Source organism: Callorhinus ursinus, unplaced genomic scaffold, assembly GCF_003265705.2.
Source record: "Callorhinus ursinus isolate GAN/ISIS: 27379988/994484 unplaced genomic scaffold, GSC_fseal_2.0 scaffold4, whole genome shotgun sequence".
In the NCBI taxonomy this organism is placed as follows: domain Eukaryota; kingdom Metazoa; phylum Chordata; class Mammalia; order Carnivora; family Otariidae; genus Callorhinus; species Callorhinus ursinus.
The window spans coordinates 49,091,284-49,110,233 of record NW_027397066.1 but is presented as its reverse complement, the minus strand read 5'-3'; the positions used below and the strand labels follow the sequence as shown (position 1 = coordinate 49,110,233).

Below are 18,950 nucleotides of genomic sequence, written 5' to 3'. Positions count from 1 at the left end.
ATCTTTCACTTCATTCAATAGGGGCATGCAAATTAGGATTCTAAAAGCAGCTTAGATTGGATGATACTGTGAACTCCAGTTTCTAGGCTTCCTGTAAATATAACTTTCTAAATATGTTGACATCTTCCTCCATTCATGGTTTGTTAAAGCTATAGGAACTGTTCAGGGCGCCTGGGTGGCTCAGACATTACGCGTCTGCCTTCAGCTCAGGTCATGATCCCAGGATCCTGGGATCCAGCCCCGCATCAGGCTCCCTGCTTGGCGGGAAGTCTACTTCTCCCTCTCCCACTCCCCCTGCTTGTGTTCCCTCTCTCGCTGTCTCTCTCAGTCTGTCAAATAAATAAATAAAATCTTAAAAAAAAAAAAAAAGCTATAGGAACTGTTCCGTATCAACCTTTATAAATCATGTATTGTCTTTATTTAGCATTCTCCTAGTCTTTTCTTCTCAAATAGTAATATTTCAGATAAGCCCAGTGTGCTAAAATAGTGCAAAGTTGCTAGGATTCTTGCCATATAAAACCTCAGGTTTTCTTCTGTTTTTCATCTTTGCTTGTTCATTTGTTTGTTTGTTTGTTTGTTTGTTTAAAGCAATGAGTGGATCCAGGGGGTGCCAGGCTGGCTCAGTCAGTAGAGCATCTCACTCTTGATTTTGGGGTTGAGTTCAAGCCCCACATTGGGTATAAGACTACTTTAAAAAAAATAAAGCTTTCAAAAAATAATAAAGCTGTAATGTGTGTGAGTCCAAAGGTCACTATTATACAATATACAGATTTGATAGACAAAATGAATTATATAACTTTCTTGAGATTAAGTAAAAGGGGCAACAAGTAGTTTGAAGAACATATTAAAGAAAACAAATCTATGGATTTATATTTATAATATAATTTGAGTGAAGACACAAAAATATATAAATAAGAGGATTTCCAAAATCTGCAAGGACAAGAATTTGGACTAGAACAAAAATAGAAAAACTTTGGCCATCAGGATTAAAGCTTAATGTTCTTTATAATGTTCTTAGGGAAGAGTAATTGGATACCACCAGAAGAATCCAATTAATTACCTTGATGTTTTGTATACAAGTAACTACTATACAATTCACATATTAGAGTGAAATCTCAATAATTGTCAATTACCAGTTTTTGTCCTAATAAAAACCTGATTTAATGATCTACTAGAAATTAAATATGTAAGTAAAAGGGGACGAGGCATGAGGCTAGATAAATGGCATAGGATTTCAAAGTGAATGTAAAGCAGATGAGATTTAAGTGGGTAAATCCAGGCAAAAACCTTCTCTTAGAATATGCAGTTGAAAGAACTCTTAAATCTAAATATATTCTAACAATATTCTCTGGCTTTTTCTAATAAATATTTCTATAAAGAACACTCAGAACTTCATTATAAAAAATTTTAATTATTAAGAAATGATTGAATATTTCTCCAGTAAGGTATACAAATGACCAAGGAGCACATGAAAAGAAGCTCAACATCATTATGCATTAAAAAATGCAAATCAAAACCACAATGAGATACTACTTCACCTTCACTAGGATGATAAAGTTATAAAGACAGGCGATAACAAGTGTGGGTGAGGATGTGGAGAAATGAGAAGCTTCACATTGCTGTTTGGAATGTGTAATTGTGAAATCACTCTGGAAAACAGTTTAGCAGTTCTTCAAAATGCTAAACATACAATTATGTGACTCAACAATTTCACTTCCATGTGTACACCCAAAAGAAGTAAAATCACGTCCGTACAAAAACTTGTACGTGAATTTTCACAACGGCATTAAGTAGAGTAGCCAAAAAGTAGGAATAATCCAAATTTCTATCAACTGATAGATACAATGTAGTAAGTTCAGACAAAGGAATATTATTTGGCAATAAAAAAGTACCAAGTACTATTACATGCTATAATGAGGATAAATTTTTTAAAATTCTGTTAAGTTAAATAATCGAGCCATAAAAGATCAAAAATTACATGATTCTATTGATACAAAAGGTCCAGAATAAGCAAATCCATAGGAATATAAAGTAGATTAGTGGTTTTCAGGGACTGGGGAAAGGGGAAACCACGTGTGACCACCAGCAGGTATGGGGTTTCTTTTTGGAGGATTGATAATGTTCTAAAATTGATTATGTTAATAGTTGCCCAACTATGCATACACTCAAATCCTATAAGCTATATACTTTAAATGAGTAACTTATTGGTATGTTAAATGTATCTCAATAAAGTCATAAAAAAATCCCTCCATTTATATATTTAAAAATATATATTATGCTTTAAATCCAGTTTTTTTTTAAGCTACATGGTATCTTTTATAAATATCTTCCTTTATCACAAGAGGACTACACGTTTCAGACCCCTTTATAGGTATAGCTATGAGGCTGAGTTTTAGTTAATGGAAATGGCAGCAGAAGTAATGTGAATTACATCCAAACATATCCACTGAATCTCCACAACGCTCATTCTCCCTTCCTGCAGACTGGAATGGCAATGACCCTCAAAATGACTTTGGAAGCTTCATGCCATTAGACTAGTTCTATGTATAACTGTGAGAGCAAAAGAATGACATCCATCACTATTTCCCACCATACACAAACACCCTCATCAGAAACACCTACCTGCCTTGGAATGCTTGGTGAACAAGGAAGCTTTCTCTGGAAGCCAATATTAATTTAGGAATATACTGTGACTGCAGCTTACTTTATACTCTTTGATACATTGTTCAAAAATGGACACTAGGGTAGATAACACAAAGAGGTCTTCCTTCAGAATTTTTATTGTATATAATTTGAAATACACACACACACACACACACACAGTTGATTTGTTCCCTACTTAACTACTTCTAGTCCTAGGCATTTGATTTTCTGAGGTGTCATTATAATCACATTGCAACACAGACATATAAACTGCAGTGCTATTTCATGGATCTCATTTTTATAGTTGATCAGTTTGCCTAATTTTGAGATTTTATCTTTATTTTATTTGTATAATATATGTTTTATGATCAGTTGGGCAAGTGCCTTCTTATTATTCCTTTCATTTATACTAGCTTTTTTCTTTTTTAATATTCAATATATATATTTAAAATAATTCTGTTGAATTTCTACATAAAAAAGCTGATATGGGTACTTTGAATGCAGTTGTGTAAAAATCTATAAAAAATAATTTGGAAATATTGTCGATGTTGCTGTACTCAGTCTTTTCATCCAGGAACACAGTATATTGCATGTCTTTCTTTTATAACTCCCAGTAAAGTTTTAGACTTTTTTTCTCATAAGTTCTATATATTTCCTCCTATGATATCTACTAAATAACTCATACAATTCATTGCTGCTTTGACTCAAGTCATTTCTGTATGTGAATCATATATCTGAACTCAAAATGTTCTTACTAATTCTGAGAAAGATTATCTTCCTTGAATTTTCTGAATATAAAATTATACACTTGCAAATAATATCTTAATATTTGAATATTTATTCTTATTTATATTTTTTCATTATTGTAGTAGCCAAACCTTGCAGAATTGTTTTAAACAACTGTATTAATAGCAAGCAAGGTTTCATTGATAACTTATTAACATTCATTTAAGATAGTTATTGACTAACCTAAAAAGAAGTCATTTTTTTTTTCTTTCTATTTCTCAAGAGATTTTCTTCTAGAGGTACAAAGATAAAGTCAGAGTTTATATATAAGTGTGTTCCTTTATAGTGCTATTGGTAATGGCAATATATCAATGACCTTCTCTGTTGATCAGAGATATATGGTTATATATGGTAATATATGGTTAAACAATGGTTTCTTCATATGATACAATACTATAATTTTTTAAAAAATAGACACAAATATCTACATTTTAAGGTTAAGTCAAAATGAAAGACAAATTTTATTTCTAACATTAATCCATTTTTTTAAAAAATGTAATACACATACATGACTGCAAGAAAAATCTAATAACGATTAATATTAATTATGTCATTGGGTCATGGGATTATTGGATTTTTGCTTTCTGATTTAAATTTGTATGAGGAAAGTTACTTTGAGAATAAAGTAGGTGACACTGGTAATGACAAACAAGGTGATATATGAGATATATAGAGATGCTTGTACTTTACCAGTAAGCTATAACCTTGACTTCAGGACATCCAAATCACCACAAACTATGTGTAGATGAAATAAACACAGAAAGCTTATCAAATGTCATTGTGAGACCTTATTTTGTACAAAGACCTGTATCCATTACTTGTGCAAATACAGCCAGCATATTTTTCTGGCAAATCCCTAAGTAGTCTAACTTATTTGATCAAAGCCTTCATTTAAGCCAGATTTTTTTGGATAGGAAAACAATTTTCTATATTTAAAGAAACTAATTCGGCTATGATGACAATATAAGGGAAATATAGAAATAAAGCAAAAATGTAATTATTGAAAAAATGTAAGGTATTTGTTTTCAATTTATCAATTAAAAACTCAAAAAGAAGTAGAGAAAGAATGAACCCTATTTTTCAACAGGGTCTTATTCTGAACTGTCAAAACAGATTATAATACAATATATTGTTTCTTATTTACATAACAAATCAATGAGACTATTTCAACTACTGCATTTCAATTTTTTGAGTGGTCATTAAAGAACCATTTAGCAATCAGAATGGAGGAAGTAAATTCATGAAAAATGTATTATGGCTGCTTATATGAAATTATACATGTGAGAAATTATTCTTACACTGAGAATGAAAGTCAATAGCAATACAAAGAAGAGGAAAATAAATAATTAGATATTTATACGTTATGCAATCCAATTGTTTTTTAATTCACTCTACATCAAGCATACAACTACCCTATTGCAGTCCTAGTCCATTCCAAGGCCAAGAAATATAAAAAATAAGATATGATCCTAAAATAGTCAGACATAAAATCTGAAAATAAGAAAAGGCTATTTTGCTCTCAAAGTATATACATATTACTCTAAAGTATCAGTACAATAAAATTCACCTATAACACATTTTGCAAGTGCAAAGGCAAGAAAAAGTTCCTTTCTAACTGCTAACCTGCATACCCGAGTGTGTAGGGAAGGTTTCTGAACATGTTCTCACAAAGGAAAAGCTATCAGCCATGCATATTTGTGGTTTATATTGTGATATTAGAGATTATAGTTAACTTACAAAATATATATTTTGAAATTCAGTACCAAGTGGGTAATGCAGATGGTGTTGGCTATGTTCGCAGTGGCCTCATATATCATGACCATGACAAAGATTTTTTTGTAAACATATTTGACCATAAACATAGTGATATTACTGGGAGTATTACAAATTATCTAGGCTGACAAATATTATAAACATTCCAAGGATGACTAATTTCTATAAATAACAAAGCAGAGCTTAGAAGTCAAGCTGACTTTTTCATAATCAATAAAACATAACTTCATAAAGAGAATTATATAGTAAGATGCTAAATAGTGAAATGTAATTTTGTTTTCTCAAGCTTCACATTTTATTAGAAGTTAAAAAAATGTGTATTATTTAAGTCACTGATATATTAAGTGGTATTATAACTGTAAAATTAGATTAATAATAAAATGGAAATTACACAAAAACAGAGTACTAAATATATATGGATATAATCAGCAGTTTTGTTCCTGCTAATGGCTATTTATCATAATTAATTACTTGAACATAATAAAAAGCAGGTTAGCCTATAAAGTACACAAATATATAAATACACATGCAACTTTAAAAAATAGACTTGCAGAAAAAAAGTATGCATATGATGGTTATAGAAGAATTTTTAAGACCCCATTTTTTATGCAGAAATATTATAAAATATATTGCTCCCCTTTACCCGCAGTAAGTTCCAATTATCCTGTTTTTTGTCTCTTCAACTGTGACACAGTTCATAAGTACAATTTAATGAAGAGGAGATGGAGTTAAGATACCTGAGCAACCCAACCACCTTCTCAACTCCCAACCCATTATGGCTTGGGTATCAGATCTCCTAGCCCCCCAACCACCTTCTCAACTCCCAACCCATTATGGCTTGGGTACCAGATCCCCTAGTCCATGTATCACACTGGACATTGGTATTCCTTTACTGCCAACCACAATGCGCCCAAGGGCCCAGGTTATTATTGGATTATTATTCTCTGATTCCCTTCTTTTCCCTTGCTCCCAACCACATCAATAGAACAAAAAAATCCTTTATCTTCATGCAACACTACATTAGTTAACAGCAAAAAACTGGCCATCTGCTTTAGTGGTTTCTTTTAACTTCTGCCAGGTTTCATTGCATTATAGATAAGGGTTTTATGGCTGTACAGGAAGGGGGCACAGTCATGGAAAACAGAAAAAGAGAAATACGGAGGTACACAGAGACATAAAATATGGACAGATAAACACAGAACCAGAGACATTTCCAAATTTAAAAATTGTGTATATATACATATACAGTGTGGATGTACTGATTAATTTTGTTTTCCTATCTTAAACACTGGCCAGACTTTCTAGGACAATATGGAGATTATTCAACTAATGTAAACATTATTCAGAATTAATTCTTTAGCTTAGTTTTTTAATTTTACCCATGTGGAAATCATGAACAAAATGCATCCCTGACAATTAGATATTACCAGTCATATACCTACTACCACTGACAGTTATATACTATATTATTATATAGAGAGAATTATGCACTAAACCTTCATACATACTGGCTTGATAATAATTTTGAATAGAAACTAGTATCAAGAATTTACTGGAAAAACTTAAATGCTGAGATTCAAGTAGAAAAAAAATTTATTTCAATTCACACAGTGAGAATCCAGGTAAGTAGGCATTCTCCCTATCTAATGCTCAGAGTGTTAGCTCCATTTCAAGGTAATTAGGGATAAGCAAATAAAATATAAGGAAGATTTACCAAATGCCAAGCACTATGTTAGAAGCTATACATATATATTTTATCTACCTCTTCAAATAACTCTGCATGGAATAAATGTTCATTCTTGCAGATAAAAAGTAGGCTTACAAAATTTTAACTTACTGTTAGCTCCTTGAGGGAAGAATTAAAATCTTTTGTTTACTAGCATATCTTAGGCAGCTAGCAGGATTTTCTGGCTCACACTGGGTGATAATGGATATTTATTAACTAGTTTACCAAGTAACATGGTTGCAGAACTAGTAGGTGGCAGAGCTGAAATTTCATCTCAAGAAAGCCTCATCTGTCTGTGCCCAGAACATGGGAGAAGCAGGGGATCTGCATTTCTGTTTCACCTTCTCCCAAATGGCCAGAAGACTTGAGATGGGATTCTCTGCAGGGAAGAATGGCCTTGATAGTAATTGCTTATCTACAGGCAGAAAGACCAGAGTTCAAGAAGCCAGGTCCTTCATTTAAATCTCCTCTGGGTCTCTGTGTTACTTCAGTCAAGTTCTTTTACTGCTCAGTATCTCAAAGTTTTTATTGTAAAAAATGATAATGATAGTAATAGTAAATAATATTAAACCCAGGAGAATGTTGTAAGGATTAATTATACCAATACATCTAAAGTTTATGGTCATAAAAGTCAGCGGTCATCATTGTTATTCGCTCTGGAGAAAAGAGCAATTCAAGTCTTTCCCAGGTAAGTTAATTGTGGTCAGGAGTGCAAATGAAGCTGAACATCTCAACAACAGTAGGCAAGGAGATGCTACCAGGGGATGTTTTGGAAACAAAGAGTATGTCCTTCTGTAACTGTGACATCATTTTAACTCAGTTGTCTATAAAGTTTCAAGTTATGTGGTATTCCTTTAAGACAGGATGGTTAGGGACTCTAAAAAAAAGTCCATCCTAAAAGATCAGCACTGATCAGAGGTACATACATTCCTTTAGTTATGAGCAAGCTGGGTCCCAAAAGGTTGTTCATATGAAGCCCTCTATTTACAAATGCAGAGTGGTATTACAAAGGCAGTGGAGAGGGCCTTATATTTTCTCTGGTGTGAAGTTTTTAAAATTCCTATTCAAGGTAACAGGATCAAGTTTATAAATAGAAAGCTTCTATATTGTGTAGAATATGGTTCAAAGTCAAGATAAGATAAAGTAGCTCACATACAACAGAAAAGATTACTTTCGCCCAAAATATTTTATATACTAGGTCAATTTTCTATTTGCTCTCTGAGGAGTTTTTAAATACTTCTCAGAATTCCTTGGAGAGAGAGGTGTGTGTGTGTGTGTGTGTGTGTGTGTGTGTGTGTGTGTGTGTGTGTGTGTGTGTGTATAGAGGGGGGCAGTTCTGATTATCAACAACAATGAAACCGCTCTCATGGTTAGCTAATTTCTGGTTGTTATAATTTATTAGAACAGAAATATACTAGAGAGGCAGATAGTATGAAGAAGGAAATTAGCTTGTTCAAACACTGAATATATTTGTCATGCACTGTGCTAGATTCTCTACGTATGCTATTTATTTAATCCTCAAAATAACCTTATGAGTGAGGCATCTTTATAACATCAAAACCTAATTAGAATAATCTTTAGGTATACAGATAATTAGAAAAACACTTGTTTAAAGAGACATAATTCCTTTATTGTCTCATACCACAAAATGTTATATGTGCCCAAGTATGTGAAAGTAAGTGCTCCATCAATGTATGAATTAAGAAAACATTTTGATTTTTTTTTTACAAATTTACATTATTTAAAATTAGATGGTTGAATCATTTTACTTTCATTTCCTTAAAAAAGCACTACCTCATATTGTAGTGATTATTTAATGTGTTAAATCAGGGAAACTTTAGAAGAAAACATCAAACGACACATAAGGTATTTTATCCACTTTTTATAATGACAGCAGAATGTAATTCATGTTGAAACAAGAATATAGGCCAAATTCAGAACTGCATTGCTGATAAACTACAATAGATTTTTGTAGTCAATTAAAAACCAAAAGTGAGCTAAAGAGGCTAAAAACTGATTCCAGGTGCTTGCTACATCATACTATTCTGAGACCTCCCAAGGAGTGGCAAATATAACTGTGTCCCTTTCTTTGCTATAATTACCATAAATGTATGAGATAGTGACTATATTACACCATTTTCATCTTAGTGCAAAACCAATGATGATTAGTAGAAAACTTTAAATTGTCAAAAAGGAATATAAATGTAGACTTTGCCAGTTTTTAGAAAGATTCAATGAATATTATACTAAGTTGTACAGAATTTATCTTATTTATAAATAATTATCTTTTATAAAATTTGCAAAGATATAGCATTTCTTAACTATCATATTTGTGTTATAAATACCATAATGTCTAAATAAACAAAGTATACAGTTTTTTATGAGTTGATTAGCATGTTTCAGTAAAATTACCTTTTAGCATATATTCATATCATTTTGGCTTTTTTTGCATTAAAAGTATATGTATTAAAAAATAATTCTCATTTAAATGAGAGGTTTAGTTTGCATTCTGTGTATTAAAGATTGAACAGAGTAGCCAACACTGAGAGTTCTTAAAAATAACAAAGAATTGGTTACACATACATTTCAAAAGCTACTTTCAGAAATCAAACTCAAAGTTGTATTTATTGCAGCTGAACATATTATGGTCTTTTTACTTTAACTTATTTCTATTAATATATCGTAGGCAAAAGCTGCTAAATCAATGAGCAAAGATTTAGAAGAAAGGACCTAGTGCAAATAGAGACAAATTAAGCTTCACACAAAAATCTAAGTAAAGGTCTTACCTTGAATGATTGGTGCTGCAAGCATCATGAAGACTAGCAGCTGTGATGGCCACATGGCTGTGTACTGGGGTGTAAGAGTGCCTCAAGAGAGAGCGTTCACGACGTGAAATGAAATAAGTGTCTTTCTGATTCCTCTTCTGTATTCCAAGACCGATGATTTAAAAAAAAAAAAATCCCTCAAAAAAAAATTTCTCAAACACAGAAACACCAATCCCAAATTTGAATCCTGCAAACAAGGAAAAAAGAATGGGTTATCAAATACAAGTTTTCTCTTCTTAATTCCTTGAAGGTTTATCTGCTGACTAGAATATCGATATAACCTCCCTCCCTTCATAGTAATTTACACAGGCATCATATAGAAAACGAGTAAGTAACCTAGAGGACGCTATTTATGCACAATCAACACAGTGTTTATTTCCCAGGCTTCAAATGGACTGAAATAAATAATTTAGTCTAATGGGAAAAATTAATGTAAATATACTATATTTGGATAATAATAAATTAGTAATTGATTTATATACTTTGTTAATCTATATAAATAGAATTGGGACTTAATTTGTATATATTTTCCACAAATACAATTTTTACTAACATTAGAACAGTAAAAAGAAAAAATTCATTCATTGCCATTACTGTAAGTTTAAAACAAACAAACAAAAAAGTTAAATGTATAGGTCTGGCCCCGATATTCAATTCAGAATGTATTACTTTTCAAAGCATCCTTGTAAGTTAATCTATGAAGATCCTAGATTTATGTTAATTAATTATGCTCAAACATAGCGAATTCATTCAAAAGAGTTTATTGAGTGCCCAGTGAAATACGAAGCACTGGGTTAGGAACACAGGAGAGAATACTGAATAAAACATGCAAACTATTCTCCAGGATCTTACAATTTAAGATGAGAAATGATGCTTAAAATTTTAAATATCTATATAAGACATTAAAAACTTTTAGCATTAAGAGTTACTTTACTGAACCAAACTGATATAGCTGCCTTCTCTTAAAGACTGCACAGATTTATCTTAAGAAGCAAAAATATTGAAGAGCATGACCCAAATTTTGAGGATGTCTTTCATAGTCAGCACCTTTAAAATGGATCAATCAGTACAAACTAGGTCATTCTCCTTCCTCCTTTTCCCTCTCCCTCTCTCTCTGTTTCTGTCTCTTTCTCTCTTCTGGTGATTGATATGTATTTAAAAACAATTTCATATTTTGAGTATAAATTTTTAAAAAAATTTCTGGAAAGGGTTATACAAAACAGTGATAGTTTTACTAAAGATTCTATATAGTTATAAGGCAAAATTACAGATTTATGTGAATTTCTGGCAATATTATTTATAGCACGGTAATTAAGAGCACAGATTCTGGAGCAAGACCACCCAATATCAATTACTAGATCTACCAGTACTGTGACCGTGGGCAACTCATTTAAGCCCTCAGTGCTTCAGTTCCCTATGTTAATGGAGGGAGCAATAGTACTTGATATGTCTATACGACATTAAATGAGCCAATATTTGGAATCTTGAATTCTACAAAACACATAAAAATTTGTACTCTCCTGAAGTGCCTAGCACATAAGTGTTATTATGCCTTAACAATTATTAAACATCGGGTTAGTTTTTTTATTTTATCCTCTTGAGCCTTTTTTTTTTAATATTTTATTTATTTATTTGAGAGAGAGAATGAGATAGAGAGAGTACATGAGAGGGGGGAGGGTCAGAGGGAGAAGCAGACTCCCTGCTCAGCAGGGAGCCCGATGTGGGACTCGATCCCGGGACTCCAGGATCATGACCTGAGCCGAAGGTAGTCGCTTAACCGACTGAGCCACCCAGGCACCCATAATTAATGGACATTTAAAGGATACTAAAAATGATTGATATATCAACTAGTAAACAAGGTCTCCCTACTCTAAACATTCAGTTACTGTGTCTTTTCTTTCCTCTATGTCCATTGAGTATGAGTGTCAAAAATTGTGTATGCACATAGACACACACAAACACGTACATAAATATACATAAACATATACAGAACTACTTTGCCACTGGGAAGAATTGTGGGCAGCTACTAGGTGAATTATTTATTCATTACTTAAAAATATATACTAAGGGGCGCCTGGGTGGCTCAGTCAGTTAAGCGTCTGCCTTTGGCTCAGGTCATGGTCCCAGGGTCCTGGGATCGAGCCTTGCATCGGGCTCCCTGCCCGGCGGGGAGCCTGCTTCTCCCTCTCCCACTCCCCCTGCTTGTGCTCCCTCTCTCGCTGTGTCTCTCTCTGTCAAATAAATAAATAAAATCTTTAAAAATATATATATATATAGTAAATATTAACCATAGTAGATATTAAGAATGAAGATGAAGTAGAACAATTTTTTCACAACTCACACTGGAGTGAGAAAAACAGAACATAGGAAATGAAGTCACAAGATAAAGAAGAGAAGAATAAACATGATTTTAGTACCTATCATATGCCAAGCAATGTTCTGTATATTATACAATTATCTGATTTAATTCTCCATACAAATCTATAAAGCAGATAATATCATTTCATGTTTACTGAGGGGGAAAATCAGAAATGTTATGCCGCAAGAATTTCAAATGAAATGTCTGATTCTAAACCAATGTTCTTTGCTCTTTCTATAGTAGAAATAAACAAGAAAATATAAGAGGATAATTAGGGATATTAAATGTACAAAGGAAGGGGACAACGTAGCAAGTTTCCAAAAAAAATACTTAGGCATTTCTTAAAAATGTTACTAGATTTTGAGAAATGGAGGACCTGGAACAACATGAATATATTAGGTAGGGGCAGAGGGACAAAGAGAAAAGAGAAGACATGTTTAAAAAGGAAACCAGCCTCATTATAACATTGTATCTTTTGGAGAAACAGGGAAAATTACTTTCATAATGAAACATGAGTATTGCTATTGTGAATTGTGGTTTTACTGAAATCCAGAATAGTTTATTTCATATGATATGTATTTCCACATTGATGAAACAGTGGGAGAAAATTACTTTATATAAGGGGTTAAAAAAAAGGAAAGGAGAAGAAAATGCACATTATTTATAGTAATGATTTAAGATATCACAGCAGGACATAAAACCATGTCTACAAGGATATTTCACATTGGATTTGGGCATGGGAATTTGTTTTCATGATTATTGTGTAAACAGAGGTGGGGAGAGGAATTGAGAAGAATAGAAGCTATTATTTGAAGAGGGTAACATCTTTTTATATTCCAGCATCACTGCCTGCCTACCATTCACCCACAGCCCCAAAATAATGTGCTAATTTGGGGGCACATTTAATAAAATTGCAATAATTAAACTATATATAAATTTTAATAGATAATTTGAAAAACAAGATTGTTCATAACATATAGAAAGATAAACCAGTAATTTTGCATACTAACATTAAAAAAAAAACAGAGAACTTTGTGGGATGTTTTTTTTTCTAATTTATATGTTATTAACTACCAAAACAATCAGTTTCACATAAAAGGGATTTCCATTCAAGACATTTCTGAAACAAAGCTCCTCAAAAACACATAGAGAAGAAAAACCAAGAAAAGGCATTAGAGACTCATTAAGTCACATATAACAAGAAAATTACTCATAAAAAAAGATTTACTAATGATATAAAGCATTTAACAAGCTAACTTCAAAATACATTTCCATCTCCAATAAAATTTCTTTTGCCTTCTCTATATACCATGCACTATGCTAACACTATGGGATCAGGTGGGAGAGTGTGGCCACAAGTCTAAAATGTGATAGCCCTTTTAAAACCATAAAATATAATGCTAAAAGTTATATTCACCAATAATTATAGTGCTGTGCAAAATGTGGTATGTGTTACATGAGATGTTCTAGGAACATAAAGTAAAAAGCTGTCAGATTTTCTTCTGTAAATGCAAGGGATATAAAATTAAACTTGACACAAGGGAGGGGAGTAGGGTTGGTAATAGGCAAAACAGGCAAAGGGAGTGGGAGATACAGGCCTCCAGTGATGAAATGAGTAAGTCACAGGGATAAAAGGTACAGCACAAGGAATATAGTCAATGGTATTATAATAGCATTGTATGGTGACAGATGGTGGCTGCACTTGTGGGGAGCATAGCTTAATAATGTATACACTTATCCAAGCACAGGTCTAGGTATGCAAACTCTCCTTGAGAATTCTATAGCTGAACAATACATACTAAAATAATGTGAGGTTTCATAAAGGAGAATTTTCAGTGTTTCTCTTGTTTCAAATATATTACTTATGACACTAATTTCCAATAATAAATCAACACAGTAATGTTTTAAAAATTATTCTTGAAAGATGGCACATCTAATTTTCATCAAAGATTACTACAATATGGTGAACAATTTTGCCTGTTAATTTTGCCTGTTACCACATCCGAAACTTGGAAGGAATATATTCTAATGTAGTCCTTGATTAGCTACTTGGTGTTTATATGTCCTCAAACAAAACTACCAAACTTCATCACTCTTCAAATATTCAAAATTAAAAAAATGAGGTTGATTAAAGTATCCTATTTTACATCATTAATATTTAAGATTATAGTTGTAAAAGTGTGTGATCTGACTGAAGTTTTACTAAAAGTTAAAAAAAATTACAACATGGAAAGATATTTTACAAATATTTATGTAACTAAAGCCTTTTCTCATAAACTACACAGAAAATCCCTTATTTGTTAGATTTAGACTAACCTGCACTCACATGTAACACATTTATTCTCTGAAAATACTTGAATTTTGTTATTTGAAAGCTTTCATTTTTATGGTATATTTGCTTCCTTTCTACATTCCAAATAGATATTAGTATTAGAATCTGAATGCTATTCATCTTAGAATTACTACCTTTATTTGAGCTACTCTTTTTTTTTTTTTAAGATTTTATTTATTTATTTGACAGAGACACAGTGAGGCGGGGGGTAGGAGAGGGAAGAAGCAGGCTCCCCACTGAGCAGGGAGCCGGATGTGGGGCTCGCTCCCAGGATCCTGGGATCATGACCTGAGCCAAAGGCAGACGCTCAACGACTGAGCCAACCAGGTGCCCCTAAGCTACTCTTAATCACATTTCTGTAAGATAATTAACTCCCAATTTTTTCCAAGGAAAATTGCATTTTATTATTATACCTTTCCCCTCATAATAATCTAGATAAGATACTATATCCTTTTTGTAATAGTTGTACATTTTCCCAAGTGATACATGTTCACTTGTCACAAATTTTGTTAACTACAAACTTTACTCCATATGAACTTTATAAATTTCAATTAATCCATATTTTATTTTGCCTATTTGCTTCTTTCTGTCAAAAAGGACTCTCTGAGGGGCACCTGGGTGGCTCAGTCATTAAGTGTCTGCCTTCGGCTCAGGTCTTGATCCCAGGGTCCTGGGATCGAACACCACACTGGGCTCCCTGCTCCGTAGGAAGCCTGCTTCTCCCTCTCCCACTCCTCCTGCTTGTGTTCCCTCTCTCGCTGTGTCTGTCAAATAAATAAAATCTTTAAAAAAAAAAAAAGAGGGCTCTCGGAGTGGTTAATTTTTTTATATGTTTGGCACATGCCAGATGTATAAAATGCCATGGGGCTATATTAATAATTAATTGGTTTACAGTCCTACAACCCCATTGCTAATTATAATATAGGAGTTTCTCATTTAACATGAGTTTTTCTCTTCATTCCATATAGGGAAATCATAGCTATTAACCCAAGGGAAAAAAACAAAACACCACAGAACAAAACAACCTTACTTTAGACATATTTATAAATACTACTTGGGTATTATCTGTATTCTTCCACGGTTAGTACATGGATTTGGAAATTTCAATGATTTGAAATTATATTCACTAACAAATCAAATATTTATCACAATCCTTCTCCATAAATTATCTGTTATATAAAACTGACATATGGAAAATTATTAAAATATAAAGGAGATTAAACTATTTTATTTTATCATCTGTCACTACCTTAACAAGCAACTATCTGTTACAGAGCATCTAGATAATCTGATTTATGTGGACACAGCTCCCTACATTTATAAATAAGAACCATCCATTGTAACCAAAAAGAGCCAAGCATTTTTGAGAAATATTAATTTAATAAGGCTGGAAAATATACTTCACCTAGAGTATTTAGTCATGTATAGATGCTTAGATGAGGGGCTTTAACGCTCATTAAATCAAATCTGAGATTGCAAGATTTCTATGATTTACTAGTATTGCATAATCATAAGCAGATATACAGCAATGTCTCATAGTCCATGTCCTATGAAATGACAGATGAGCTTTTCTTCCCAAAGTGCCTTTCCAAAAGCAGTTCTACATGTAAGACTCCTGATGTTAATGAAACTCTATGAAATAGTTAACTCTTAAGGAAAAGAAGCAGGGCAGCAAGACAAGACATCAGACTATAAGACAGCTTCCCCCATCACTATCCCATAACACACTGAAATGTTTGGTCTAATTATCACTGGGTAAAAGCAAAAAGAATTTTACAGGAGTTTAGACAGAGTAAAATACATATTTTTTTTTAAATGTCAGGTACAATCGACAGGTTCTGAAACCTCTAAGTATTGTGTTTCTTTTAAAGTTTTCTTGGTGTTTGCTAAAAGAATTGTCTATTATCTTTTGACCAAGAGGGTGCATGTGAGTATATTATTAACTTTGGTCCTATTGATCATAATAAAATTAAACACTTTGTCTTAACATTATGACTCTGAAAACAAAACAATTGCAATAAGGTTAAGGATCTTTCCTGTCTTTATTTATGGAGTCAAAAGCCATTATACTACTATTAACTATTAAAAAAGTATTTAACTAGGAAGTGGACTGGGGGGATTGGTTAAATAGGATACAGGATTAAGGAATGCACTGGTTGTGATGAGCACTGGGTGACATATGGAAGTGTTATATTAACTACATTGTACATCTGAAACTAATGTAACACTGTAAAACTAACTGGAATTAAAATAAAAACTTAAAAAATCTGAGGCACCTGGGTGGCTCAGTCGGTTAAGCGTCTTACTCTTGATTTAGGCTCAGGCCATGATCTCAGGGTCCTAGGATCCAGCCCTGCGTTGGGCTCCCCACTTAGCAGGGAATCTGCTTGTCTCCCTCTCTCTCTCTACCCCCCCAACTCTCTCTTTCCCCCACTCAAATGAGTTACAAAAAATTGTTTTTAATTTAAAAAACAAAAACAAATAAGTTAAAAAGTTTATATAGATTAAAAAAATACAAAACAACCCACAAACACTTAAAAAGAAAACAGTGACAGCTATGCAGATGAATCACATATGCTACTGATATTTCATTGGTCCTACTATTTTTCACAGAGGTCCCTGTATTCTTAGCCATCCTAGGGCACTTGCAGACTCTTGAATGTGCTGTCTTTTCTCATCTTTAAGCCTCCATCCTCCTTCTTATAACTTCACTCATTCTTCAAAAGGCAATTAAACAACTTTTCCTAGAAAACTTCCCTGTCTTCTTCCTTTATAGTCTTACTGTCTAGCATTGGGCCAAGTACTAGATATTCAATAAGTTTTGAAAGAATGGATAAATGATATAGGGATCAATACTAGTGTTGAAAAAATTCTCTTCCTTTCCATCGGAGAAAGTCATCGGGAGGAGACATAGTTCCAGGGATGAGGAAAAAAAAAAAGGGGAGACATGAAGAATATAAAATTCTTATACATGAATTATTTTTAGAACTACATAAAAACTGAGTTTCTGATAAAAAAAATTGGAATAAGGTGAATATTCAACTACATACCTACAACTGTGTGTGAGTGACTAAATTATTCACATCAATTTTTTTAAAAAGTATTTAACTATAAAGTACCAATAAGGAGCTGAATAATTTAGTAATGATACTTTCTTAAATAATGTTAGATCCCTTTGGAGACTCAAAGGACAGATAAACAATCATCTTGTTTAATATTTTCAAAAAATATGAATTCAATCTGCCTATACATGTATTTCTTTGGCAATGTGTACCAAGAGATCTTCAGTGAATACAAACAATGTAAACTATTTCTGGTCATAGGAGAGAAGTCTTATATATATACATATATATAACATCTATATGGCATGATTCTTGCATCATAGAAAGGAGGAGAAGAAAAGGAAGAGCAGGAAGAGAACAATGCAGAGGCAGGACAGAAATGGAGAAGAGATAACACAGGAAATACAAATCCAAATATCATGAAGAAGAGAGCTTAAAAAAATAGAGGAAATAATCAAGCTTGGAAGATCTGGAAGATCTAAAAGAGGAGAATGGTTATTGTGCTAGAATGTGTAAAAAGAGTCAAATGCATAAGATTTCACTAAACAGTGACTGAAGGATGAACGTTCGGGGTTGAGAGGTAGTATGAAAAAAGGTAAATATGATTTTGTAATATTTAAAGGTAAAAATTATATAAATACATAAAAATCACTGCAAGTACTGTCTTTCAAGAATGAGTAAATATTTATAGTGAATATGTTCCAAACATTTTTATAATCCTAATATTGCTCCTAAACACTTGAACATTTTGTTCTGAATTTAATTTGTGTAAATATCTCTGGTTTGAAATAAAGAGCCTGAGTTAATAGAGGTATTAACTGAAATAGAGATATTACGTGAATCATTAAATTAATGAACTAACTAGTATTTAGATAGTACCTAACATGATACCACACAAAGATAATGCAGTCTTCGCATTTTCGTAATATGATTCTTTTGTCAGGATTTCAAACTTGCCTAAAACCGCTTAGTGGCTATTATGCTATTTGAGATCAAATACTGATTCCAGAGAATCACAACACTTTTAGATACAATGGTACTCTTACCCATTTGACAATGCATTACTACAAAATAACAAACTATAACTGTACTGTTTATCTTTATAGATGTAAACATTGAAGTCAAATACAACCTGGAAGAAACTTCGTACACACTATGTATGTATCTGTCTTGACTTAGAACTGGATGTGGCCATAATTTTCTTAATCCTTTATTTCTGCATAAAAAAAAATCTAAGCTCCTGTCTTCAAGTATTAAATATTGCATAAGTTGGAGCCATCAGAAGCAGCAAGAATAGAAGGTACAACATGAACTTTGAAGTGAGAAAAAGTGTTAAGTCTTCTCTCTTCAAACTCCGAGCTTATGGCCACAGGCAGATTACTTCAATTTTCTATACCTAATGTTTACATGTGAAATTAATCCATATTCTACCAGGTGGTAATAA

The 18,950-nt window shown here is 32.6% G+C and overlaps 1 protein-coding gene across 6 annotated transcripts in view; it reads right to left on the bottom strand.

The window, feature by feature from the left end:
• ADGRL3 (adhesion G protein-coupled receptor L3) overlaps nt 1-18,950 on the bottom strand; it is a 790,703-nt gene that overhangs the window by 482,990 nt on the left and 288,763 nt on the right. For all 6 annotated transcript variants that reach the window (XM_073891741.1, XM_073891740.1, XM_073891744.1 and 3 more), the window contains one exon: nt 9,715-9,940. In XM_073891741.1, coding sequence (XP_073747842.1) covers nt 9,715-9,769 — 55 coding nt within the window. In that variant the 5' untranslated portion in view covers nt 9,770-9,940. The remainder of the gene's footprint in view (nt 1-9,714; nt 9,941-18,950) is intronic.